The following is a 26,329-nucleotide window of genomic DNA, read 5'->3' as shown; positions in this document are numbered from 1 at the left end:
TTGTTGTGTGTGTGGGGGGGGGGGTGGGGGGGGGGTATAACCAGCGATCTATTGTGGGGAAACTCTGACCCATTGTGGGGAACCTGCAAGGGAACCTGCGGCCTAATGTGGGGAGTCTATGCTACCTAATGTGGGGAATCTGTGCTACCAAATGTGGGGAAATTGCTACCTAATGTGGGGAATCTGTGCTACCTAATGTGGGGAAATTGCTACCTAATGTGGGGTAACTGGTACCTACCTAATGTGGGGGAACTGGTACCAAATGTGGGGAATCTATGCTGCCTAATGTGGGGAATAGATGCTACCTAATGTGGGGAAACTGCGACCTACCTAATGTGGGGGCACTGCTGCCTACCTAATGCTCCCCCCCTGGCAGTAGCACCCTCATCATCCACCAGCAACACCCCCCCCCCCCCCCAGCAGCACCTCCATCAACAGATCCTGATGGTGGATGATGGAGGTGCTCCTGCCAGGAGGATGATCCTGCCGATGGATGATGGGGGTGATACTGCCAGGGGGGATGGCCAGTAGCACCCTCATCATCCTCCAGCAACACCTCCCCAGTAGTAGCACCCCCATCATCCACTAGCAACACCACCAATACCCCCCTCCCGTGGTAATAGCATCAGCTAACGGATGTTGAGGGGTGTTACTTTGGTTGTGGTATTATATTCAGATGGTGCACTGTATGGCAACGTTATATTCAGAGGCCGCAGTGGGTGGTAGTATTATATTCAGAGGGTGCACTGTATGGGTACGTTATATTCAGAGGGCGCAGTTTGTGGTAGTATTATATTCAGAGGGCGCAGTTTGTGGTAGTATTATTAGAGATGAGCGAACTTACAGTAAATTCGATTCGTCACGAACTTCTCGGCTCGGCAGTTGATGACTTATCCTGCGTAAATTAGTTCAGCCTTCAGGTGCTCCGGTGGGCTGAAAAAGGTGGATACATTCCTAGGAAAGAGTCTCCTAGGTCTGTATCCACCTTTTCCAGCCCACGGGAGCACCGGAAAGCTGAACTAATTTATGCAGGAAAAGTCATCAACTGCCGAGCAGAGAAGTTTGTGACGAGTTGAATTTACTGTAGTTTGCTCATCTCTAAGTATTATATTCAGAGGGTGCAGTGGGTGGTAGTATTATATTCAGAGGGTACAGTATGTGGCAGATTTATATTCAGGGGTACAGTATGTGGCAGATTTATATTCAGAGGGTACAGTATGTGGCAGATTTATATTCAGAGGGTACAGTATGTGGCAGATTTATATACAGAGGGTACAGTATGTGGCAGATTTATATACAGAGGGTACAGTATGTGGCAGATTTATTTTCAGAGGGCGCAGTTTGTGGTAGTATTATATTCAGAGGGCGCAGTTTGTGGTAGTATTATATTCAGAGGGTATAGTGTGTGGCGGTATTATATTCAGGGGTACAGTATGTGGCAGATTTATATTCAGAGGGTACAGTATGTGTTGGTATTATATTCAGAATGTACAGTGTGTGGTAGGATTATATTCAGAGGGTACAGTGTATGGCGGTATTATATGCAGGGGTACAGTATGTGGCAGATTTATATTCAGAGTGTACAGTATGTGATAGTATTATATTCAGGGGTACAGTATGTGGCAGATTTATATTCAGAGGGTACAGTATGTGATAGTATTATATTCAGGGGTACAGTATGTGGCAGATTTATATTCAGAGGGCACAGTATGTGTTGGTATAATATTCAGAATGTACAGTGTGTGGTAGCTTTATATTCAGTGGGTATGGTGTATGGAAGGTTTATAATCAAAGAGTATAGTGTATAGTAGTATTATATTTAGAGGATACAGTGTCTGGCAGGTTTATAATAATAATTGTTTTCATATAGAGGATGAGAATGCGCTGACATAGTGAGGAGTCATCTGGGCGTCACATTCTGCAGAGAGAAGTTTTAGCTGGAACAAGTCCTGGCGGTATGTACCATCTGAATTAGATAAGGGAAGACTATAGAGAAGACGCCACCTGTAGTCACTGATATCATTGTACATTCTCCTCTCTGTGTCCTGTAGTCACTTGTCCGTTCTACAGTTAGGTCAGTGAAACTACAACTCCCAGCATAACCTCACCACTGCTCAAAGGGGTACTCTACTGGAAAAAAAATGTTTTAATCAGCTGGTGCTACAAAGTTAAACAGATTTGTAAATTACTTCTATTTAAAAATCTTAATCCTTCCAGTACTTATTAGCTGCTGTATAAGCGATTCACAGGAAGTTATTTTCTTTTTTAATTTATTTTCTGTCTGACCACAGTGCTCTGTGCTGACACCTCTGTCCATGTCAAGAACTGTCCATAGTAGGAGCAAATCCCCATAGCAAACCTATCCTGCTCTGGACAGTTCCTGACATGGACAGAGGTGTCAGCAAATAGCACTGTGGTCAGACTGGAAAGAACTACGCAACTTCATGTGGAGCATACACCAGCTTATAAGTACTGTAAGTATTAAGATTTTAAATAGAAGTAATTAAAAAATCTGCTTAACTTTCTGGCACCAGTTGATATAAAAGTAAATGTTTTCCAGTGGAGTACCCCTTTAAGTAATTCTGGGAGCTGTATATTTCAATGGTGAAAACTTCTTTAACACTTTCCTATTCTGTGGCAACTGGTATATCTGATTATTATACTGGAATTTCTCACAATGCGCTACAACAGTGGTGTCTGTCACAACAGGCTAAAAACTTTCTGGGGGGAGGGGGTAGGTATGGGGGTGACACCATTTTCTACCGCACCGGGTGACACCAACCCTAGCAACGCCACTGATCTTATCCCCTATCCTTTGGATAGGGGATAAGATGTCTCAGGGCCGGAGTATCCCTGTAAACCTTTTTAAGAAAATAAGTATTCTTAAAATGGCCCTGTTCTGACCTATATGGGGCAGATTTATCAAAACCTGTGCAGAGCAAAAGTTGACCAGTTGCTTCTTTCATTTTTAAAAGTTTTTTATTTATTTTTTATTTAAAGAAGTGATCTGATTGGTTGCTATGGGCAACAGGTCAACTTTTCTTCTACACAGGTTTTGATAAATCTTCCTCTTCTATTTTTTTTTGTCTATGGGGCTGTATAAGGGCTCATTTTTGCGCCATGATCTGTAGTTTTTATTGATATTACTTTTATGTATATGTGACTTTTTGATGTAATGTGTGCAACAATTTACAATTTTGGACTGTGATATTGTTTTCCACTTACGCCATTCACCGTAAGGAATAAATAATTATGTACTTTGCAATGACACCTTTTACCATAAAATGTATGGTCAATGCAATTAAAACGATACCCAAATTATCTAGTTTTTCTATTATTGTTCTATTTAAAAAACTTAACTTTTTAACTTTTTTTTAACAAAATTGGTATGCATAAAATTGTTCTTTTCTGACCCCTTTTGTATACTGGGATGTGCGAGGGCTCATTTTTTGCACCGTAATCTGTAGTTTGTATCGGAACCATTTGTGTTTTTATAGGACTTTTTAATAACCTACTGTTATTTTTTTCTGATATATTATGTGATGAAAAAAAAAAAATCGGTATTTTGGGTGTTTTGATATTTTTTACATTCATGCCGTTTACCGGGCGGGATCATAAACATTATCATTAGATTGTATTTACTGTATAATGCTCTGCCTATGGCATAGCAATGCACAGTGTGATCAGCGATCTACTGATGGCTGTTGGCGATCGGGCTGCAGAGGAAGGTAAAAGAACCCTCCTCCGCCATTTTAGCTTATCACTAAGTTACCTGCAAGCTTTACTAGCATTTTAGCAATGAATAGTAAATGCATTCTAGTGATTGCATATAAAAGTCCCCTATGGGAACTAAATAAGTGTAAAATAAAAAATATATATATTTTAATATTTTTAATTATATAAACGCCCCTCCCCTATTAGAAAAAAAAATCCTATTTTTCCCAGTTTCCCCAAAAAAATTATAAATAAATAAACATATTGGTAGAGCCGCGTGCAGAATCATCGTAACTATCAAAATATAATGTTTATGATCCTGCAAGGTGAACTTCACTAATGTAAAAAAAAATAAAAATAAATACCAATCAAAAAAATTGAGGCTATGGGCTTAATGGACACAACACATAAACAATGTTCAGGTTCTATAGAGAGGCCTGTTATGGGCCCCTCTAAAACATAACAATTTCTTTGCACACAATAGTTATGTGAAAACCATGGAAATCCCGCAATAACAATGAGTCTTACAACCTTTCATCTAGAACTAGACAGAAATCTCAATGGAATAGAGACTTCAATATATGGAGTTATGTTACATTCCACAAGCCTAAGGTCTCTTGACTTGAGTTAAAACTAGTGTTAAAACAGTCCTTAAAGGGGTACTCTGCTGCTCAGCGTTTGGAACAAGCTGTTCCGAATGCTGGAGTCGGCGCAGGGAGCTCGTAACGTCATAGCCCCACCCCCTCATGACATCACACCCCACACCCTCAATGCAAGTCTATGGGAGGGGGCGTGACGGATGTCACGCCCCCTCCCATTGACTTGCATTGAGGGGGCAGGATGTGACATCATGAGGGGGCGGGGCTATGACGTCACGAGCTCCCGGTGCCAGCACCAGCGTTTGGAACAGCTTGTTCCAAACTCTGAGAAGCGGGGTACCCCTTTAACACCATATCAGAAGGGTGCAATGTGCAATTGGCAGAGAAAGGGGGAGGGGGGGGGGGTTGGCATCTAACTTTAAGACATGTTATCTTTACTAAAAGTGTGCAAAATAATCTGATGTAGGAAAAATAACCCTTCTACAATACAATATAGCAAATTACAGAATGACATAAACTTGGGGGTGTTTCTGTCAACGAACCATCAACTAGTTCCTCAAGCAACCAGCAGAGTCATGAATGCAGCTCTGGAGTATATACTGCGTGTAGTGTAGGATGATAATATGATAGAGAAAGTAGGTATACACTTTAATGATGTTCATCTAGACTAATGGTCTTCAAACTGTGGCCCTCCAGATGTTGCAAAACTTCAACTCCCAGCATGCCAATGGTGAATGCACGGCGAGGGAAGGCGGGCATAGTGTTTGCCTTCAACATGCCTCTTCCTGAGCAGTGGATATCAGAATGAGTGAGCAGCAGAACAGTGAGATTCATGAGCCAAATACACAAGCCAGACACATAAAAAAGATACACGTTAAGGCTAGTGTAGAGAAAATGGAAAAGGCAATAAAAACGGAACTATAGTAACCAAGTAAAGTTGTGTACCGCTTTCTTCCTTTTCTGGCGTTGAGCTTTCAAGGTCTTTTTCAATTGCTCCACCTCAGCTTCATCATCATTGTCCAGGAGCTCCTGAGGGGGAAAGAACCCACAAACTATTATTAACAGTATAGAAAATGCAACAACTAAACCCAGAAATGTAAAATAAAGTAATGAGAAGATAGGTGTCCCCATACCTTGGAGCTTTACTACATCATCCAGAGAACAAAAAAGGTTCATCTACCCCTCATCTTTTCCTATTTATCTTTTTACCAGATGTGAAGTTTGGTTAAAGGGGCGGAGTGTATCATTTCATGTCTACATAAAATAAATAGTAGGGATGCACCGAAATATCGGCTGCCGAAAATTATTGGCCGAAAATGCCCCTTTTCGGCTAAAGGTATTTCCTGCTGATAATTTAGGGGTGTGTGGAAACAAATTAGGGGCGTGGCTTTAACTACTCTCTCCCGCCGCTACACTGCCCCTTATGTGTCCCCGTGTCGTGAGAACTCGGGCAGTCGGCAGTACTTTCCCGTGCAGTCCGGTCCAGTCCCACCATTACGGGCCCATTGTCACTCCTCCCAGCTGAGCTCCCTTCATACTGGCTAATTTCGGACATCTCTGAGCCATGTGATGTCTGGCATTAAACCTTTAGACGCTGCGATCAACGTTCAGAGAAGATGCCACTTGTAGTCACTGGATGTAACTGCACTGTAATCACTTATATGTTCGGCAGAGCCTATGTACAACTGGTGAGTATGCACCTGTGCATCTGTAAACACACATTAGGCTTGGTTTACATGGCCATTTGCATCCTACCCATTAAGGGCCCGATGGGCTCTTTTTTTTTTTTTTTTCTTAAGCCGATTGGAAACTGAAGCGGGTCAGATGCAAAAGGATAGTGCCGGGTCCCGATGGCCCCCACTCACTTGCATGGAGCCTGTTGGTGATCCAGTAATCTTACAGGAATTTAGCGGAGAAAAAAAAATAGTGCTTGCACCGTTTTTTTTTCCCCCACTAAACTTGACGGAACTGCTGACGGAGCTGCACCTAACGAGGCCTTACCTGTGGGGTTCCCCCTCATTCTCAACCACTAGCTACACCAGTGGGTAAGAGGAAAAGGACACCCTCCATGACAATCTTAGTCCATATGGAGAAAGGTTGTTCAGATGGTGCAACCCCTTCAAATGCACCAATTTTTTTTACATATCAAGATAAGATAGTATTGGTCAAAGTCAGGAGGCTTAGATGCCACTGATTGTAAGAATAAAAGGGCTGTAACGTGGATAGTAGAGATGAGCGAACTTACAGTAAATTTGATTCGTCACGAACTTCTCGTCTCGGCAGTTGATGACTTATCCTGCATAAATTAGTTCAGCTGTCAGGTGCTCCCGTGGGCTGGAAACGGTGGATACATTCCTAGGAGACTCTTTCCTGGGAATGTATCCACCTTTTCCAGCCCACCGGAGCACCTGAAGGCTGAACTAATTTACGCAGGAAAAGTCATCAACTGCCGAGCCGAGAAGTTCGAGACGAATCGAATTTACTGTAAGTTCGCTCATCTCTAGTGTATAGCTTTATTCCTTTATTCCATCATATGAACAAGATGCAACGTTTCGGTTGCCCTTGCAACCATTATCAAGCATGATTGATAATGGTTGCAGGGGCAACCGAAACGTTGCATCTTGTTCACTTGATGGAATAAAGCTATCCACGTTTTGCATCTATTGAAGTGCTGCAATTGATTCTTTTGTCTGGAGTGTATCTATTTATTTATTTATCCATGTTAGGTTCTTTTACTTTATATAACACATGATAGGAAATATCAAGGATCAGAGGTTTCCAAACTGTGGACCTTCAGCTGTTGCAAAACTACAACTCCCAGCATGCCTGGACAGCCGTTGGCTGTCCAGGCATGCTGGGAGTTGTAGTTTTGCAACAACTGGAGGCATGCCTGGAGTTGTAGTTTTGCAACAACTGGAGGCATGCTGGGAGTTGTAGTTTTGCAACAGCTGGATGTCCACAGTTTGGAGACCATTACAATAGAGACAATATGCCAGTGCCAGCAGGGGTCAAGTGCTGGGAAAAAAAGTGTGGGAACTCATGCTAGATTTCCACTTAAAGGGGTACTAGACATCTTATACCCTATCCAAAGGATAGGGGATAAGATGTCTGATCCCGGGGGTCCCACTGCTGGGGACCCCCACGTTCTCCCTGCTGCTCCCGGCTTTCTTTTAGAGCGTTGGGTGCAGCGACAGAGGCTCATGACTCACTGTCACGGCCCCTGAATGCAAGTCTATGGGAGGGGGCATGACGGCTGTCATGCCCCTCCCATAGACTTGCATTCAGGGGCATTACTGTGGCGTCACGAGCCTCTGCCCTGCATCACCAGTCATCCGGCACGGAGCAAAGTTTGCTCTGTTCACCGGATGTCTGGGGTGCCGCAGCAGAGACCCCTGCAGGACTCCTGCTAATGGGAACTACGTTCCTGCTATGGAAAAAGTGCAGGAACTCTGTTCCCATGAGTTCCTGCAGGACTTGAGCCCTGAGTGCCAAGATTATATACTCTCAGTATATATATATATATATATATATATATATATATCTCACACACACACACACACTACTATATATCTCACACACACAACTATATATACATATATATGTATAGTTGTGTGTGTGTGAGACACATATATATATATATATATATATATATAGATGTAGAAAAAGCGCAGCACTCCTCAAATACGGGAAAAAAGTAGTGGTTTATTGGCTCACATAGCAGCAACGTTTCTGTCCAACCATAGGACCATTTTCAAGCTTGAAAATGGTCCTATGGTTGGACAGAAACGTTGCTGCTATGTGAGCCAATAAACCACTACTTTTTTCCCGTATTTGAGGAGTGCTGCGCTTTTTCTACATCTATATTACATGGACTTTGATCGGGTCTGAGGCGCTGGCACCCGCTGCTGTATTGGATAAGTAGTGCTGCAGATTTTTTTCATTTATATATATATATATATATATATATATATATATATGTCTCACACACACACAACTATATATATATATATATATCTCACACAACTATATATATATATATATATATATATATATATATATATATATATGCCACACACACACACACACACAAAACTATATATATATGCCACACACACACACACACAACTATATATATATATATATATATATATATATATATATATATCACACACACAACTATATATATATATATATATATATATATATATGCCACACACACAAAACTATATATATATGCCACACACACACACACACAAAACTATATATATATGCCACACACACACACACACAACTATATATATATATATATATATATATATATATATATATATATTTATATATCTCACACACACAACTATATATATATATATGCCACACACACAAAACTATATATATATATATATATATATATGCCACACACACACACAACTATATATATATATATATATATATGCCACACACACAACTATATATATATATATATATATATATATATATATATATCTCACACACACACACAACTATATATATATATATATATATATATATATATGCCACACACACACACACATTACTATATATATATATATGTATATATCTCACACACACACAACTATATATATATACACAACTATATATATATATATATATATATATGTCTCACACACACACAACTATATATATATATATATCTCACACAACTATATATATATATATATATATATATATATATATGCCACACACACACACACACAAAACTATATATATATGCCACACACACACACACAACTATATATATATATATATATATATATATATCACACACACAACTATATATATATATATATATATATATATATATGCCACACACACAAAACTATATATATATGCCACACACACACACACAAAACTATATATATATGCCACACACACACACACACACACACACAACTATATATATATATATATATATATATATATATATTTATATATCTCACACACACAACTATATATATATATATATATATATATATATATGCCACACACACAAAACTATATATATATATATATATATATATATATATATATGCCACACACACACACAACTATATATATATATATATATATATGCCACACACACAACTATATATATATATATATATATATATATATATATATATATATCTCACACACACACAACTATATATATATATGCCACACACACACACACATTACTATATATATATATATATGTATATATCTCACACACACACAACTATATATATATATACACAACTATATATATATATATATATATATATATATGTCTCACACACACTACCAGTAAGGCTCCAAGCCATTCTACAGTTGGTTTCTGTTTAGCACCAACCTAGCAACATCCATACAATGTACTGATCCCTCCCCCACAACAACCCCACTGTAACCTCTTCACTGCCGGGACATATTGGAAATGAACAGTTTGTTCCAGGAGTGACATCTGCACATATACTATGACTGACAAAGTCTCCTATCACTGCAAAGAAAACAAAACTATTGACAGAAAGCAGAGGCGGCTGCAGGGCAGAGGAAAGGGTTAACGCTGTGTTTACAAATAGAGAAGATACAATGTATCAATGCGGTAGATACAATGTATCACGCCGGGGAATGTAGCACCCACCTCCACTATCATCCTCTGTTTCTCCTCTGTACCCCTCATGGTGCCAGCTCCTCTGCCAGGGGTGCCAACCTACTGCTGTCTTCTTGTGAAGCTCCAGTACACCCTGCAGCACATTGATGTACAGTCTGCAGGTCTCATGTATCAGCAGGGTAACCTCTCTGCCGGTAAGTTACTAGCACTGGGAGAGTACTAGCAACATAGTAACTGTAGGCAGCCATTGTTTGGTCAGCCACTCCTACTCCCACAATCCCTCCTGTGTGGTGGAGAACTGGGCTGTGCTGGGATCAGACTGGGATTATGCTGGGGAAAAGTCTGTGCAACAACCTATTGCTTTCCTAAAGCTTCTAACATATCTTGCCACACACAGGTTTGCTGAGAGTTGTAGTACCTCTGTGCCTCAGCTGTACAAACTGTGGACCTAGGCATGCTGGGAGATGTAGTGTTGCAACAGCTGGAGGTCCACAGTTTGTAGACCACTGGTATGGAGCATTACAGCTTTCCCAGATTTCTGAAAGGCTATTTTTTTCCAGCAGATAACAATAAGTGCAGTGTTTTTTCAAAAACTGTGTGCCTCCAGCTGTTGTAAAACTAACAACTCCCAGCAGGTTCCAGCATTACAAACAGCATCCCATTCCATGAAGCTTGGTACATTTTACTAATACATCGATTAAAAATAAAGGGTAAATTAATTAAAGGGTTTCTCCTGTGGAAAACATTATTATTATTATTATTTCTAATCAACTGGTTCCATAAAGTTAAACAGATTTGTAAATTACTTCTATTAAAAACATCTTTACCCTTCCAGTACTTATCAGCTGCTGTATACTCCAGAGGAAGTTGAGTTCTTTGTTGTTTGTTATTTTCAGTCTGACCACAGTGCTCCCTGCTGACACCTCTGTCCATGTCAGGAACTGTCCAGAGCAGGAGAGGTTTGCTGTGTGTCAGGTTTACTTCCATGCTGGACAGTTCCTGACATGGACAGAGGTGTCAGCAGAGAGCACTGTGGTCAGACTGAACATAATTCCAGAAAGTACAACTACCTAGTATACAGCAGCTGTTAAATACTAGAAGGATTTAGATTTTTTTTAATAGAAGTAATTTACAAATCATACAAAAAAAAAAGAAGGTTGCAGCAGCACTCTTGGTCAAAAAATGGAGGCTCTTAGCACACTTTTTGATCAAAATGTGTCCCCCCATCCACCACGCAGAGGTGGCCTCATTTCGGATGGGACCCCAACACAAATTCTGAGCCTAACACTCATAACACTCACCTCCGCGTGGTGGATGACACACAACTTAAGGGGAATGGCACCCTCTGTAGCCGTGCACCCCTCCCCTTTTTCACAGGAGGTATTTTAAATTGTTAATGGATCCAGCATGTCACCCAGAGGCTATATGCCCAGCAGAGGTGAGTGTTATGAGTGTTAGACTCAGAATGTGTGTTAGGGTCCCATCCGAAATTAGGCCACCTCCGCATGGTGGATGGGGGACTAGTTTTAATCAAAAAGTGTGCTTAGAGCCTCCATTTTTTGACCAAGAGTTCTGCTGCAACCTTCTTTTTTGTATACTCTGCACCCGTGTATTAGGTAGTTGTGCTGGCTATGTTTCTTTTGTTTTATTTTCATATCTGTATAACTTTCTGGCACCAGTTGATTTGAATTGTTTTCCAACGTAGTACCCCTTAAAGCGTACCCATCAGATCCAATAACATTTTTTTTTTATATATCACTCAGTACCTAATCCTGACCATGTACATCTAATTTTTATGTGTCTAGCACCTTTATTTTTTTTTTTTTATTACACTTTTAATTTAGCTCACTAGTCTGAATTCCTCTCAAAGGGAGGGGGCGTGGCCTCACTGTTCAGGTCTCCGCCCCCTCAGTATGCTGTCTGCTCACATCTCCCCTAGCATTAGCAAAACTACAACTCCCAGCTTGTCCTCACTGACAGTAGCGGGACACAAGATGACAGTGGGAGGATTTTTTCTCCAGCTATGAGCCCTGCGCTCACAGCTGTCAATCAAGGAAGTGTGTCCATGACATAGGTGATGACCAGGGCTGGATTAAGAGCATCATGGGCCTGGTGCTGAGAATTTTTCTGGGCCTTTTAATGAAATGTATCACTCCTATCCTTATATAGTGATCCAGACACTGATGGTGGTACGGTATAACTCCTATCCTTATATAGTAGCTCCCCACATTAGGTGCAGTATAGTTCCCCCACATTAGGTGCAGTATAGTTCCCCCACATTAGGTGCAGTATAGTTCCCCCACATTAGGTGCAGTATAGTTCCCCCACATTAGGTGCAGTATAATGTTCCCCCACATTAGGTGCAGTACAGTTCCCCCACATTAGGTGCAGTATAGTTCCCCACATTAGGTGCAGTATAGTTCCCCCACATTAGGTGCAGTATAGCTCCCCCACATTAGGTGCAGTATAGTCCCCCCACATTAGGTGCAGTATAGCTCCCCACATTAGGTGCAGTATAGCTCCCCACATTAGGTGCAGTATAGTTCCCCCACATTAGGTGCAGAATAGTTCCCTACATTAGGTGCAGCATAGTTCCCCACATTAGGTGCAGTATAGCTCCCCACATTAGGTGCAGTATAATTCCCCCACATTAGGTGCAGAATAGTTCCCTACATTAGGTGCAGTATAGCTCCCCACATTAGGTGCAGTATAGCTCCCCACATTAGGTGCAGTATAGTTCCCCCACATTAGGTGCAGTATAGTTCCCCCACATTAGGTGCAGTATAGCTCCCCCACATTAGGTGCAGTATAGTCCCCCCACATTAGGTGCAGTATAGCTCCCCACATTAGGTGCAGTATAGCTCCCCACATTAGGTGCAGTATAGTTCCCCCACATTAGGTGCAGAATAGTTCCCTACATTAGGTGCAGCATAGTTCCCCCACATTAGGTGCAGTATAGCTCCCCACATTAGGTGCAGTATAGCTCACCACATTAGGTGCAGTATAGTTCCCCCACATTAGGTGCAGAATAGTTCCCTACATTAGGTGCAGAATAGTTCCCTACATTAGGTGCAGTATAGTTCCCCCACATTTGTGCAGTATAGCTCCCCACATTAGGTGCAGTATAGCTCCCCACATTAGGTGCAGTATAGTTCCCCCACATTAGGTGCAGTATAGTTCCCCCACATTAGGTGCAGTATAGCTCCCCCACATTAGGTGCAGTATAGTCCCCCCACATTAGGTGCAGTATAGCTCCCCACATTAGGTGCAGTATAGTTCCCCCACATTAGGTGCAGTATAGTTCCCCCACATTAGGTGCAGAATAGTTCCCTACATTAGGTGCAGCATAGTTCCCCCACATTAGGTGCAGTATAGCTCCCCACATTAGGTGCAGTATAGCTCACCACATTAGGTGCAGTATAGTTCCCCCACATTAGGTGCAGTATAGTTCCCCCACATTAGGTGCAGTATAATGTTCCCCCACATTAGGTGCAGTACAGTTCCCCCACATTAGGTGCAGTATAGTTCCCCACATTAGGTGCAGTATAGTTCCCCCACATTAGGTGCAGTATAGCTCCCCCACATTAGGTGCAGTATAGTCCCCCCACATTAGGTGCAGTATAGCTCCCCACATTAGGTGCAGTATAGCTCCCCACATTAGGTGCAGTATAGTTCCCCCACATTAGGTGCAGAATAGTTCCCTACATTAGGTGCAGCATAGTTCCCCCACATTAGGTGCAGTATAGCTCCCCACATTAGGTGCAGTATAGCTCCCCACATTAGGTGCAGTATAATTCCCCCACATTAGGTGCAGAATAGTTCCCTACATTAGGTGCAGTATAGCTCCCCACATTAGGTGCAGTATAGCTCCCCACATTAGGTGCAGTATAGTTCCCCCACATTAGGTGCAGTATAGTTCCCCCACATTAGGTGCAGTATAGCTCCCCCACATTAGGTGCAGTATAGTCCCCCCACATTAGGTGCAGTATAGCTCCCCACATTAGGTGCAGTATAGCTCCCCACATTAGGTGCAGTATAGTTCCCCCACATTAGGTGCAGAATAGTTCCCTACATTAGGTGCAGCATAGTTCCCCCACATTAGGTGCAGTATAGCTCCCCACATTAGGTGCAGTATAGCTCACCACATTAGGTGCAGTATAGTTCCCCCACATTAGGTGCAGAATAGTTCCCTACATTAGGTGCAGAATAGTTCCCTACATTAGGTGCAGTATAGTTCCCCCACATTTGTGCAGTATAGCTCCCCACATTAGGTGCAGTATAGCTCCCCACATTAGGTGCAGTATAGTTCCCCCACATTAGGTGCAGTATAGTTCCCCCACATTAGGTGCAGTATAGCTCCCCCACATTAGGTGCAGTATAGTCCCCCCACATTAGGTGCAGTATAGCTCCCCACATTAGGTGCAGTATAGTTCCCCCACATTAGGTGCAGTATAGTTCCCCCACATTAGGTGCAGAATAGTTCCCTACATTAGGTGCAGCATAGTTCCCCCACATTAGGTGCAGTATAGCTCCCCACATTAGGTGCAGTATAGCTCACCACATTAGGTGCAGTATAGTTCCCCCACATTAGGTGCAGAATAGTTCCCTACATTAGGTGCAGAATAGTTCCCTACATTAGGTGCAGTATAGTTCCCCCACATTTGTGCAGTATAGCTCCCCACATTAGGTGCAGTATAGCTCCCCACATTAGGTGCAGTATAGTTCCCCCACATTAGGTGCAGTATAGTTCCCCCACATTAGGTGCAGTATAGCTCCCCCACATTAGGTGCAGTATAGTCCCCCCACATTAGGTGCAGTATAGCTCCCCACATTAGGTGCAGTATAGTTCCCCCACATTAGGTGCAGTATAGTTCCCCCACATTAGGTGCAGTATAGTTCCCTACATTAGGTGCAGCATAGTTCCCCCACATTAGGTGCAGTATAGCTCCCCACATTAGGTGCAGTATAGCTCCCCACATTAGGTGCAGTATAGTTCCCCCACATTAGGTGCAGAATAGTTACCTACATTAGGTGCAGAATAGTTACCTACATTAGGTGCAGTATAGTTCCCCCACATTTGTGCAGTATAGCTCCCCACATTAGGTGCAGTATAGCTCCCCACATTAGGTGCAGTATAGTTCCCCCACATTAGGTGCAGTATAGTTCCCCCACATTAGGTGCAGTATAGCTCCCCACATTAGGTGCAGTATAGCTCCCCACATTAGGTGCAGTATAGCTCCCCGCATTAGGTGCAGTATAGTTTCCCCACATTAGGTGCAGTATAGTTCCCCCCACATTAGGTGCAGTATAGTTCCCCCCACATTAGGTGCAGTATAGTTCCCCACATTAGGTGCAGTATAGTTCCCCCCACATTAGGTGCAGTATAGTTCCCCACATTAGGTGCAGTAGAGTTCCCTACATTAGGTGCAGTATAGTTCTCCACATTAGGTGCAGTATAGCTCCCCCACATTAGGTGCAGTATAGTTCCCCCACATTAGGTGCAGTATAGTTCCCCACATTAGGTGCAGTATAGTTCCCCCACATTAGGTGCAGTATAGTTCCCCCACATTAGGTACAGAATAGTTCCCTACATTAGGTGCAGTATAGTTCCCTCACATTAGGTGCAGTATAGCTCCCCACATTAGGTGCAGTATAGTTCCCCCACATTAGGTGCAGAATAGTTCCCTATATTAGATGCAGTATAGTTCCCCCACATTTGTGCAGTATAGCTCCCCACATTAGGTGCAGTATAGCTCCCCACATTACGTGCAGTATAGTTCCCCCACATTAGGTGCAGTATAGTCCCCCACCTTAGGTGCAGTATAGTCCCCCACATTAGGTGCAGTATAGTTGCCCACATTAGGTGCAGTATAGTTCTCCACATTAGGTGCAGTATAGATTATTTGGCTGCCACCCCATTTACTGTCAGCACTGATAATAATCCGTTGGCCCACCTAGCATTAGCAAAACTACAACTCCCAGCTTGTCCTCACTGACAGTAGCGGGACACAAGCTGACAGTGGTAGGATTTTTCCTCCAGCTATGAGCCCTGCGCTCACAGCTGTCAATCATGGAAGTGTGTCCATGACATAGGTGATGACCAGGGCTGGATTAAGAGCATCATGGGCCTGGTGCTGAGAATTTTTCTGGGCCTTTTAATGAAATGTATCACTCCTATCCTTATATAGTGATCCAGACACTGATGGTGGTACGGTATAACTCCTATCCTTATATAGTAGCTCCCCACATTAGGTGCAGTATAGTTCCCCCACATTAGGTGCAGTATCGCTCCCCACATTAGGTGCAGTATAGCTCCCCGCATTAGGTGCAGTATAGCTCCCCGCATTAGGTGCAGTATAGTTTCCCCACATTAGGTGCAGTATAGTTCCCCCCACATTAGGTGCAGTATAGTTCCCCCCACATTAGGTGCAGTATAGTTCCCCACATTAGGTGCAGTAGAGTTCCCCACATTAGGTGCAGTATAGTTCTCCACATTAGGTGCAGTATAGCTCCCCTACATTAGGTGCAGTATAGTTCCCCCACATTAGGTGCAGTATAGTTCCCCACATTAGGTGCAGTATAGTTCCCCCACCTTAGGTGCAGTATAGTTCCCCCACATTAGGTGCAGAATAGTTCCCTACATTAGGTACAGTATAGTTCCCTCACATTAGGTGCAGTATAGCTCCCCACATTAGGTGCAGTATAGCTCCCCACATTAGGTGCAGTATAGTTCCCCCACATTAGGTGCAGAATAGTTCCCTACATTAGGTGCAGTATAGTTCCCCCACATTTGTGCAGTATAGCTCCCCACATTAGGTGCAGTATAGCTCCCCACATTAGGTGCAGTATAGTTCCCCACATTAGGTGCAGTATAGTTCCCCCACATTAGGTGCAGTATAGTCCCCCACATTAGGTGCAGTATAGTCCCCCACATAAGGTGCAGTATAGTTCCCCCACATTAGGTGCAGTATAGTTCCCCCACATTAGGTGCAGTATAGTTTCGCCACATTAGGTGCAGTAGAGCTCCCCACATTAGGTGCAGTAGAGCTCCCCACATTAGGTGCAGTATAGCTCCCCACATTAGGTGCAGTATAGCTCCCCACATTAGGTGCAGTATAGTTGCCCACATTAGGTGCAGTATAGTTGCCCACATTAGGTGCAGTATAGTTCTCCTTATTAGGTGCAGTATAGATTATTTTGCTGCCACCCCATTTACTGTCAGCACTGATAATAATCCGTTGGCCCACTTGAACACTGCCAAATTGGGTGCCCTGGAACAGCGATGGGCTTCAAGATTGGCTAATTACAGCTTCATGATCGAGTACCGAAGCGGTAAGTAAAATGTCAATGCCGATGTGCTGTCTCGGATGACACCCTGCGAAGAGCGACCCGTGGAAGACGTGTGAGAAGACATGGAGATGCCCTATTTTATCAATGGTTTGTGAACCACAATGTTGTTCCTGCCTTTGTGGACGGTGAACCCAAGTCCAAACAGGTTAAAGAAGACCTGTACACCTGGAAGACACTACAAGACAAAAGTCGAGTCATGGGGGATCTGTTGCACCACCAAAAAAAGTACCAACACGTCTATGCCGAGCCCATTGTGACTATGCGCTGAAGCATCTGTGGCGACAGAGGAAGCGACTGTTTGTGCACAAAGGACTGTTGTACCGAAATTGTTTGGATCCGGTCTCTGGTGATCGACTTTATCAGATTCTAGTTCCCCGAAGAGACGTAACGATGGTCCTCAACCCATATCATGACTAGTTGGAACACTTTGGAGTCCACAAGACCGAAGCCACTGTCCAGCGAAGATTCTACTGGATTGGAATGCGGAGTGACATTGAGAAATGGTGCAGTGAAGGCTCTGTCTGTAACATCATCAAGAATGTGTGCATGGACACAAGAGCACCCCTCCACTCCATCCAGAATGATAGACAAAACCAATTGGTCATGCTAGACCATGTGAAATTGTCTCCTACCCAGACCTGGTATATCTATGCTCTCACTGTGGTGGATCACTTCTCCAAGTGGGTTGTTGTTGTCCCCGTGAAGGATCTCACAGCCAGAATGACGGCCCAGATGTTCTACTCTAAGTGGGGACAAACCCTTGGATGTCCTGAGTCTGTCTTAACTGACCGTGGAACGGCCTTTGAGGCACAACTATTTCAAGAACTCTGTTAATTCCAGGACTGCAAGAAACTTCAAACCACAACCTATCATTCTCTAGGAAATGGGCTCTGTAAACGGGTCAAACAGGTCTTCATCCATGTGTTGCGAGAGGCCTTGGTGTCAAGATAAGAAGAATGGCCCCAATTACTACCTGAGTTGCTGGAGATTTATAACAATACCGTGCACTGTTCTACTGGGCATACCCCTTTCTACTTGATGATGGGTCGACATGGGCAACTACCTAAAGATCGGATGTTCGGGTTACAAGCCCCGATCAACAATTCTCCTCAAGCATCTCATGGGTTTCCGATCATCAGCGGCCAAAGAGATCGTCAGTAAAAAAAAAAAGGGGCGAGGCAGACAAAGGCTACAGGACGACTACAACATCATGCCACAGCCAAGCCACTGAAGGTGGGCAACAAAGTCTAGTTTAGAAAATTCCCGAGAACAGACAAGTTGGATTCCATCTGAGAAACGGAGCCCTACACAGTGACAGAAACCGTATCAAAATCTGTCTAAAAGAGGATCTCCCAGCGGCTCCACCACTTCTTCCTCCAAGTGTCATACCAGCACGAGAGCATGTTCCTGGCGAAGGGATACATCCATCCATAGACTTTCCTATGTTCTCACCGACTCAGGCAGCCTATATCTGTTTACCTCCAGACCGGGGTTGACCCCTGCAACTAGTTAGTACACCGGTTCCTGGTCTATCTCATCTGGCTCGAGTTTATGAACCAGCTTCCAGGGTTTCAGAAGTTATTCCTGCCTCTCCAGTCCATGCACCAGCAGTTCCTGTTCAACTGATCCTAGATCAAGTTCAAGCTTCAGTGTCTGATGAAGAAGTACCAGAGGTCACTCCAGTTCCTGATTCTCCAGAGGTGGTGAGGCGCAGATCCCAGAGGTCTACTCAAAGCCAACTGCCCACTAGATACAGTGAGCAAAGTGCTTATGTATATAATAGTCAGTAGTCAAAAACATACTACTATTGTCTAGTCATTGGAAAGTTGATAATTTCATATACAAATAGTATGTACATTACTATGTATTGTGTACATAAAATGTTCATATGTCATATTCAGTTAGGACTGTATCTATATAGTGAATGTATATTCAGTCCACAAAATGTGTCATGTCTAATGTCTATTATTTCCTGTCCACTGTGCACAGGGTTCTCTTGTGGCCAGAGAGATCACCTGAAGGTCGTAAGTAGCACATAAAAGTGGCAGAGCTGTTGTGTGTATATAAATTGTAGCTGTGTATTATACAAAGAGATATGTAATTGCTTATCAATTGTTAAGGGGAGTAGTAGCATAAGCCAATGGGCCCCATCAGCACAAGCATCAGGGTAGAGAGCCTCAGGCAGCCCGATCCACAACATTCTACAACAAAGCAGTTGCAAAATAAAAGAAAACTCATCCATAATGTTGTTCATCTCACCCTAATTCAAATACCCTATTGTTTGAGCATGTATGGACGTTGTTCAAAATACCACATGGTCTCTTTCCCAGTTCACTGGCCCTGTGAAGGACATTCACTAAAAATGCCCAAGGAACTGCCTTTACTACTGTTATTGCATGGCCTCCAGTGGTCACTTCATCTTATCCGCCCTCCAGGACTGTATGCCGAGGACGGCTTGTGTTAAGAGGGGGAGTTTGTGGTGGCCTAGTACAGGAGTTACCCTCCTTTACCCTTTTCCGTCATGTGTGGTGGACTCTATATCAGTGTCCCCTGGGTCCACCTCCATTCCTCCATTCTACAAACCCTTAATGGTTAACAGTGCCTTATTTTATTTAATAATTTGTCTTTATGATGTTAATGTGCCTTTAAATGTTCTTACCAAGTCATGTAACCACGGAAGGTGTCAGTGACCAGGTAATTTGAGGGTGACCTATAGGACCCCTCCAAATTGCTCCCTTTGGAGCTAGTTAGTTTAGTTACAGTTTAGCTGAGGAGCAGTACAGTCAAGACCTGAGAGTGTCTGGTGTCCCAAGGGAGACCAAGGCCTAACCACGCAGCCACGCTTCCATCAACCGTCTACCCCTTCAGATAAACGTCAAAACCTGGTAAGCAACCACAGAGGAGAAGTCTAGTTAGTCATAGTCAAGTCTATCAAGTCTGCTAAAATCAGTGTGGGATTGCATTATTCAGTCCAAGTCCACTACAAGTCCCAGCAAACCCGCAAGTCTCCTAAAGTCTCCTAAAGTCATGGACAAATTTTTACCTGGGGTGCCCAAACTTTTGATCCCCACTGTGTGTATATATATATATATATATATATATATATATACAGGGCTGTTCTTAGGTGTTTAGGCGCCCTTTGCAAGCTAACCTTGTGGCGCCCCCCCCCATAAATGTACACAAAGAGGAAAAAAAAATTTGTGACAAATATTTTTATATCTAATAAGTCCCCTGCCCCCTTAATCAGTCCCATGTACCCCTTCACCAGTCCCCTGCTCTCCTTAATCAGATGCAGTATAGTTCCCCACATTAGGTGCAGTATAGTTCCCCCACATTAGGTGCAGTCATAGGCGTGCGCAGCCTATTGCATTAGGGTGTGCACCCTAAAGCACAAACTCACGCCCCGCGCGTGCATGCATATATATATATATACACATACACACAGTTAGTATAGTTCCCCACATTAGGTGTAGTATAGTTCCCCACATTAGGTGCAGTATAGTTCCCCCACATTAGGTGCAGTATAGTTCCCCACATTAGGTGCAGTATAGTTCTCCCACATTAGGTGCAGTATAGTTCCTCCACATTAGGAGCAGTATAGTTCCCCCACATTAGGTGCAGTATAGCTCCCCACATTAGGTGCAGTATAGTTCCCCCACATTAGGTAAAGTATAGTTCCCCCACATTAGGTGCAGTACAGTCCCCCCACATTAGGAGCAGTATAGTTCCCCCACATTAGGTGCAGTATAGCTCCCCACATTAGGTGCAGTATAAGTCCCCCCACATTAGGTGCAGTATAAGTCCCCCCACATTAGGTGCAGTATAAGTTCCCCCACATTAGGTGCAGTATAAGTCCCCCCCACATTAGGTGCAGTATAAGCCCCCCCACATTAGGTTGGAAGTATAAGTCCCTGCACATTAGGTTGGCAGTACAGTTCCCCCACATTAGGTTAGCAGTACAGTTCCCCCACATTAGGTTGGCAGTACAGTTCCCCCACATTAGGTTGGCAGTACAGTTCCCCCACATTAGGTGCCACCTAATGTGGGGGAACTGTACTGCACCTAATGTGGGCGAACTGTACTGCACCTAATGTGGGGGAACTGTACTGCACCTAATGTGGGGAACTGTACTGCACCTAATGTGGGGAACTGTACTGCACCAGTACAGTTCCCCCACATTAGGTGTAGTATAGTTCCCCACATTAGGTGCAGTATAGTTCCCCACATTAGGTGCAGTATACAGTAGTTCCCCACATTAGGTGCAGTACAGTCCCCCCACATTAGGTGCAATACAGTCCCCCCACATTAGGTGCAGTATAGTCCCCCACATTAGGTGCAGTATAGTTTTCTCCACATTAGGTGCAGTATATCTCTCCACATTAGGTGCAGTACAGTTCCCCCACATTAGGTGCAGTATAGTTTTCCCCACATTAGGTGCAGTATAGTCCCGCACATTAGGTGCAGTATAGTTTCCCCCCCCCCATATTAGGTGCAGTATAGTTTCCTCCCCCCCACATTAGGTGCAGTATAGTTCCCCCCATATTAGGTGCAGTATAGTTTCCCCCCCCACATTAGGTGCAGAACAGTTCCCCCCATATAAGGTGCAGTATAGTTTCCCCCCACATTAGGTGCAGTATATCTCTCCACATTAGGTGTGCAGTACAGTCCCCCCACATTAGGTGCAGTATAGTTCCCCCACATTAGGTGCAGTATAGTTCCCCCACATTAGGTGCAGTATAGCTCCCCACATTAGGTGCAGTATAGTTTTCTCCACATTACGTGCAGTATAGTTTTCTCCACATTAGGTGCAGTATATCTCTCCACATTAGGTGCAGTATATTTCCCCCACATTAGGTGCAGTATAGCTCTCCACATTAGGTTGGCAGTATAGCTGCCTCACATTAGGTTCAGTATAGTTCCCCCACATTAGGTGCAGTATAGTTCCCCCACATTTGGCGCAGTATAGTTCCCCCACATTAGATGCAGTATAGTTCGCCACATTAGGTGCAGTATAGTTCCCCCCACTTTAGGTGCAGTATAGTTCCCCACATTAGGTGCAGTATAGCTCCCCACATTAGGTGCAGTATAGTTCCCCCACATTAGGTGCAGGATAGCTCCCCACATTAGGTGCAGTATAGTTCCCCCACATTAGGTGCAGTATAGCTGCCTCACATTAGGTTCAGTATAGTTCCACCACATTAGGTGCAGTATAGTTCCCCCACATTAGGCGCAGTATAGTTCCCCACATTAGGTGCAGTATAGTTCCCCCCACATTAGGTGCAGTATAGTTCCCCCACATTAGGCGCATTATAGTTCCCCCACATTAGGTGCAGTATAGTTCCCCCACATTAGGTGAAGTATAGTTCCCCCACATTAGGTGCAGTATATTCCCCACAGACATACAGCCTTCAGCCATATACAGTGTATGGCTGGAAGCTGTATGTCTGTGTACTGCCCCACTTCAGTGTTCCGACCACCGGTCCTCCGGTCCGGGGTCACGATCTACTGCTATGGCCTATAGACCATAGCAGTAGGTCCCGGGACTGGAGGACCGGTAGTCAGAAGACTGAAGACGACTTGCTGCCAGCTCGTGTTGGTCACTTACCATTCCGGCCGGCGCGCGCATCGTCCTTCCTTGAATCTCAGCGCCTCCGTTGCTATGGGCGCACGCACGGGACGTCAATGACGTCCCTGCGTGCGCTACTTCCCGGCGGCCCCTGTGTTTTTAAAGTTAACGCGGGGGCCGCTGTAGAAAGGTAACCGGGACATCGTTGTGTCCCGAAAAGATCTTTCGGACACAGGGATGTCCCGAATGTGACGGGGGGGGGGGGGGGGGGTGGGGGGGGCTTCTGCTCAGTGGTGGCCTCGGATGCCCCCCCTGGGCTTGATTAGGGTGTGCCTGGGCACACCCGGCACACCCCGTGCGCACGCCTATGGGTGCAGTATAGTTCCCCACATTAGGTGCGTGACGTCCCTCTTCAGACTCGGGCCGGCCAGCCAACCAGAGATGCAGAGGAGGGCGGGGTAAGTAAAACCTCCCTGTGTAATGAAGAAAACTGTGCCCTGAAGCGGAATGTGACCCTCCGCATAGGGACACAGTTGAGGGAGGGTAGTGGGAATGGAATGAGAGGGAGCAGCCTGCAAAGCAGAAAACTGTGTCCCTGTGCAGAGGGTCACATTCCGCTACATGGCACAGTATTCTTCATTACACCGGCATTTAGCGCTGCTTGCCCGAAGCAGCGCTAAATGTCTGAAGAAGTTACCTGCCTGGCGCCCGGACTGCACGTCGGGTAATACAAATTACATATACCTGGTGCGAGCTTTGTCGGCCGCCCGGCGCCCTGTCGCTATGGCGCACTGTGCGGCCGCACAGCTCGCACACCCCCTAAGGCCGGTCCTGTGTATATATATATATATATATATATATATATATATATATATGTTTATCAGACTACTAAGATGACTTCTCCCAAATGTGACCTGTCTCTGCAGAGTATGATGTCCCCATTAGTGTACCATAATATAACTACTAACATGGGTAGGGGTGACACCATTTTCTCCGCACCATGTGACACCAACCCTAGCCATGCCACTGTGTATAAGACAGTCTCAAGTCCTTAGAATTAGTGGCTTCATTGAAATGAAGGATGCATCTCTAAGTCTATGACCACCTCTGGGCTGGGTACCAATTCTCTGTACAATCATAACAACATTGGGAAGAAAGTAAGGAAATGACCATAGGGTTACGTCACCTTCTCTCCTACGGGAGATTAATAGGGTGTGGAGTGGAGATGGGAAGAAAGCCTGGGCCCTCCTGTCCCTGGATAGTAGGTTGTAATGGTGTAAACCATTAACAGTGAGAGATCCTATGTTAGTTTTTTTTTCCATGGGGCCCCTTTGCTTTAAACATTCTCAATTTTCTCCTCCATCATGTCACATTAACTTATTCAGGTCCAGGGTATTTTGGTGCTCCAGGACCAGAGTTAAGGCATTATATATATATATATATATATATATATATATATATATAGTTAGGCTATCAGTTTCATCTTGGTTTATTTTTTAAATGTCTTTTTAATAAAGTTTATACATTTACAAATATAGGAGTAAAAAACTAAATAAACATTATAACCCTGGATCTTGCAGCAAAATTAAGAATGTAAATAATATTATAATATGACTGTAGTATGTTGTGGTTTTAAAAGGTGGTCAGTGGTCTTCTACAATGCAGACTACCATTATTTTGGCTGTGCCAGCTATGTCAGCATTTTTTTTATCATTTGTATGCACCACATTTTTCACTTTCAGAGTTCTTAAGTCTTATACTGTAGTCTAAAACAATATGCTTAATACGTGCTAGTTATTTTCTCTTGCAATCATATAGCGTTAATTAAATGTATTTGACATTGTTTAGCATAATTTCAATTTCTATATCTGTAGGTTAATTGTGTCAGGACTTCTATTACAATAATTATACCTGATACCTGTATTTTCTGAATGTTATTTTGTATTATTTAAATTCAGTTTTCAGTGTTTTTATTTTTTATTTTATTTCTATGGTTTGTCCCTCAAAGGTAAAAAAAAACATTAAAAAATAAAAATACCTATATGCTACTTCCTACTTCTGGCATTCTGGTTCATGTTACCAATCTGGTGACCATTGGTACCCATAGATGTCACTGCCCCTATTCAAAGCATAGTCCTCATTGAGCTCTGTATATAAGACATAATAGTTGGCTGCCCAAAAGCTTAAGGAGCTGAGTATATCCTGCTGTATATTCTGTATGTGACAGAACAGAGGGGTCCAGGAAGCTGAGATATGAGACATTTGATGGAGCCTCTACTCGGTGGTGTTCATGCCTTATGAGTTTAAAGTGGTTTTAACAGGCTATAGGGTTATTAATGTATAAATCTTAGGACATGTACCGTTCAGCAGAATAAGGGGATGCAGTACTAATTTGAGCAGGGGTCTCCCAACAATGTCACTAGCACAGGAAATTCCAGAACATGCCCCAGATGCCAGGTTGAGCACTGCTTTCACACTATGACAGACAGCCTTTGGTTTCCTGTGCCACCTCTGAATCTTGTAAGACACAGGCTGCTGTAGGCCTACAAGAGGCTGGGAACAGCTGAGGAGGTCATCATTCTGGCACAGAAGACAGATTTATGTCACTGCGTCACACTGCCTGTTCTGGACCCGGTACAGCAGGAAGGGGACCCAGCATTTCAGCATGGCAATAGGGAGAGGTGAGTATATCAATATTTTATTTTTTATTGGTGCATAGAAGGCATTACTTAGAAGGAGAGAGGAACCTACTATTTACTATATGGTTGAGGGGGGTGGCCTACCTATTGAAAACCTACTATTTGGGAGTCTACCTACCTAGCTTCAAAATAAATGCCTACTAAATTGGGGGCTACCAACCCACTATATACCTACTATATGGGGTGTCTACTTACCTACAATCTAGTAGCACATAAAAGGCTACAATTGTAGAGTCATAAAGAGGTAAGGCTGCATTCACAGCACACTTTTGCAATACAGTTCCCATATCAGGTTTTTGATGAAAAACTGATTCCACCAAAAAAGACTAAACTGTATCAAAACGTGTGTACAAAAATTAACCCATATACGGTTAAAAACAGTATACGGTTTGAAAAATGATATCCGTTTGCATCCGTTTAAGAAAAAAAAAAGGATAGGTTTTTAACTTTTCATTCCATTCGGTGTGTACTGCGCATGTGCAAACTCAAAAAACGTATTGTGCAAACCGGATGATACTGTACGCGCATAAAAATGGCAAAAAAACGTACAAAACCACCAAAAAAACGCACAAAACCGTACAAGATGCAAAAAGTACCCAACCGGATGCATCGTTTGGCATACAGTTTTGAATGGAAAGTCAATGCATATGGTTTTCAATACGGTTCCATACAGTTTTCAAATTGAAAATGTATACAGGAACTCTATTGCAAAAATGTGGTGTTAATGCAGTGGCACTAAGAGGAGCAGTATTAT

At 43.4% G+C, this 26,329-nt stretch overlaps 1 protein-coding gene across 1 annotated transcript in view; it reads right to left on the bottom strand.

Annotated features, from left to right (window-relative positions):
- CC2D2A (coiled-coil and C2 domain containing 2A) overlaps positions 1–10,207 on the bottom strand; it is a gene marked incomplete in the record, with an annotated part of 119,749 nt that extends 109,542 nt beyond the window's left edge. The window contains 2 exon segments of the mRNA XM_056555177.1: positions 5,259–5,342; positions 9,991–10,207. Coding sequence (XP_056411152.1) covers positions 5,259–5,342; positions 9,991–10,029 — 123 coding nt within the window.
- Between the last annotated feature and the right edge of the window lie 16,122 nt (positions 10,208–26,329).

This window comes from Hyla sarda, chromosome 1, assembly GCF_029499605.1.
Source record: "Hyla sarda isolate aHylSar1 chromosome 1, aHylSar1.hap1, whole genome shotgun sequence".
Lineage (NCBI taxonomy): Eukaryota > Metazoa > Chordata > Amphibia > Anura > Hylidae > Hyla > Hyla sarda.
This window is presented reverse-complemented; position numbering and strand designations above follow the sequence as displayed.